Source organism: Dendrobium catenatum, unplaced genomic scaffold, assembly GCF_001605985.2.
Source record: "Dendrobium catenatum unplaced genomic scaffold, ASM160598v2 fragScaff_scaffold_1328, whole genome shotgun sequence".
Lineage (NCBI taxonomy): Eukaryota > Viridiplantae > Streptophyta > Magnoliopsida > Asparagales > Orchidaceae > Dendrobium > Dendrobium catenatum.
Genome location: NW_021319790.1, coordinates 352,960 through 355,907, shown reverse-complemented (window position 1 = coordinate 355,907; position 2,948 = coordinate 352,960). Strand labels below are relative to the sequence as shown.

At 33.1% G+C, this 2,948-nt stretch overlaps 1 protein-coding gene across 2 annotated transcripts in view; it reads left to right on the top strand.

The window, feature by feature from the left end:
- The window catches only part of LOC110093195 (proteinaceous RNase P 1, chloroplastic/mitochondrial), a 16,783-nt gene extending 15,671 nt beyond the window's left edge, over window positions 1-1,112 (top strand). Inside the window, exon 7 of one of the 2 annotated variants that reach the window (XM_020818009.2) lies at window positions 675-1,112. In XM_020818009.2, coding sequence (XP_020673668.1) covers window positions 675-883 — 209 coding nt within the window. In that variant the 3' untranslated portion in view covers window positions 884-1,112. Of the gene's footprint in view, window positions 1-635 lie in introns of both variants that reach the window. The other variant, XM_020818008.2, reaches the window with a different exon arrangement.
- The last annotated feature ends 1,836 nt before the right edge of the window (window positions 1,113-2,948 follow it).

The following is a 2,948-nucleotide window of genomic DNA, read 5'->3' as shown; positions in this document are numbered from 1 at the left end:
CAAAATGAGGGCGAAATCTCTGGGTAGTGTCTTATCTACAAACCCATCTGCCTTCCAAAATTTACCCCGGAACTTAGTTCTTTAAAACTCCCCCGCTCAAGCAAAAGCAAACAATCAGAGAAGTGCGGCGGGGAGGCCGGGGCCGAATTTTCGGAGCCCACAATTGTTAAGCTTTTTGTGAAGTATGTATATATATATATATAATGGTATACTTCAATGGGTTATGTCTTGAGTAAAAATTATTATAATTTATAAAATGTAATATTTTGTTTCTTTGTTATGTTGTGTCCTAACTTTTTTCTTTTGATAATGATGTCTTATCACGGCTATGTTGAGTAATGTCCATGTATAGGGGCAGAATTAGGAAGAACTAAGGATGAGTAGTTGTCCGTCTTTTTTTTTTTTCATATTTGAAGAATAAATATTTTAGCTATTTTGCCCCTTCAATAAATTTATTTGCTCAAAATTCGAAGAAAAACATTTATTTTATATTTCAATCTTGAGATTATGTACTCCCCAATCATATTTTGCCTACTCTCAAAAGAGAGATTGATCGCCCTTGATGCAACTATGTGCTACTATAAGATTCATTTATTTTTGCAATTTACTAAAACTTCCCTTTACCTTGAAATCAGGCTTGTTTGATGATAACATTAATGAGATTACTGCTTCAGATGATCAAATTGCAAAGCGATTTAGTTCCTCATCTGATGAAAACCATACAAAAGGCAGCCACTTTCCTTCCAAGCTTCTTCCACCAAAGAACATCAAAAAAAGATCTCAGATGTTTACTGCTTCCAACCAATTTCCAAAGCTTCAAATCTTCTCTGCTATTGAAGCTGCAGAGAAGATTGCAGGCTGTGTTATCGATTTCCAAATCTAGCAGAGACCATAGTGTTAACTTGTACAGCACCAACTAATAATTTCAGGGGAGATTATGTAAGAAAATAATTTGGGCAGAACTCTATTAATAGAGATTTTATTTCCACGGTTCACTGCTTCCTGGTGATTGTTCCCCAGTAAAGCATAATTTTGTAACTTGAAGCTGTTTTGTAAGATGAAATCTATGTTAAGTTGAAACTCTTCCAGTGCTGCAGAACATTGTAACTTAATTTTTGTTCTTGCTGTGGCGTGCATTTTCTTGTAACTTAGTCCATCTGCAACCGGACAGTAAACAAGTGTATGCTGTCCGTCAAACGATCCAATCAAACGCTAAGTCGTCCATTAATCTCATGAAGTGAACAGTGCGACGCCAATATTGACGTCGCACTGTTCACCTATACAAAAAAAAAGGCTTACAGGATTTGCTGAAAAAACGCCCTAAAGATGAGAAAGACGGTTCATTTATAGCGAGATGATGAAGCGCACGAAAGAAAAGAAGAACTGGAGTTTGGTTAGAGTTGAATTACTGCATTTTGGAGTGAAAAATAGGCTTTTGAAGATGCCCTTAAAAGTAGCTAAAATGCATAATAATAGCTTATAATTTCAGCATATCTCAGTTTCCTGGTTTCAGTAAATGCATTATTTCAAAATTTTAAGATAATTTGATCAATTGGATGCAAAGTTTTCACAGTAAGCATGAGAAAATAGTTGTGATTTTTAGTGTCATTTTTCAAATGAAATGAGTTATTGATATACAATAAGGTTTACGTTTGGGAAATTTTTGGAAAAAAATTTATTACTTCTCAAAATAATTTTTTAATACAAAAATTTTTAATTTAAAAATTTTTTATACTAAAAAATTATTTTAAATTTTATTAGGCTCTCCAATATTTATTAATATTATTATAAATAGAAGTAATTAAATAATGGCATTACAAATCTACAATTGTAAATAGGGAAATTTACATACATACCATTTTAAACCATCATATTTATACATCTAACACCCAAAACTTCAATATTACATACATACCACCTTATATTATTTTAATATCAAATATATCACTCATATTTCATTCCTACCACTCATATATTTCATTTCTATCACTTATATTTGATATAAAAATGATCTATGGGTGGTATGTTTGTAATATTAAAATTTTATGTGTTAAATATATAAATAGAATAACATATGGTGGTATATATGTAAATCTCCCTCGTAAATATTGCATGTGCAAATATAAAGCCTAAAAAAAAATCTCTTGAAGATAAAGACGTGTTGAATAACCTTCACCTTCTCACCAATTCATGAGGCCTCAAGATAAGGCTACTAATATTCATAATAATGACAATAATTATTGATTAAAAAAAAAGTTGATGTCCATCCAACGAATTTTTATTAGGTCCAAACACCTAACGTAGATCTACATCCGGATGCCAATAAAATGACGCTACGGCCCGACAACCCCACCCGGAACAAAAACCCCATATTGCTATGTTCGCGTATTACTATGTATTGCTCGATATTGCTAGGTATTACTCGGTATTGCTAGGTATTGCTTGAAAATAACGAGAAATACTATTCTGTCAAGACCAATACTGAGCAATACCTAGCAAAACCGGGGTATTGCTCGGTATTGCTAGGTATTGATCTTGACAGAATGGTATTTCTCGTTATCGAGCAATACCGAGCAAAACCTAGCAATATTCTGGTCTGTACAAATCATCTAATACATAACAATATTGGGTTCCGGTCTGGGTCGGAACGTCGGGCCACACGATAAAGAGTAAGAGCACGTGACGACATTTTATTGGCGTCCGAATGTAGAGCTACGTCAGGTGTCCAGACCTAATAAAAATTCCCATCCAACAATCCTTACCAGCTTGAGCCTATAGAACATGGCGACTACAGTGAACTGAAAAATTACAATTAAATGATGTGAACATATTAGGAAAAAAATATCTACTCAGAATATTTCAGTATTTAGCATTCTATGGGGCTAATCATGAAAGGAAATTGACCAAAGCTATTTAACATGAAAAAACTCAAATTGTTTAAAACAAAA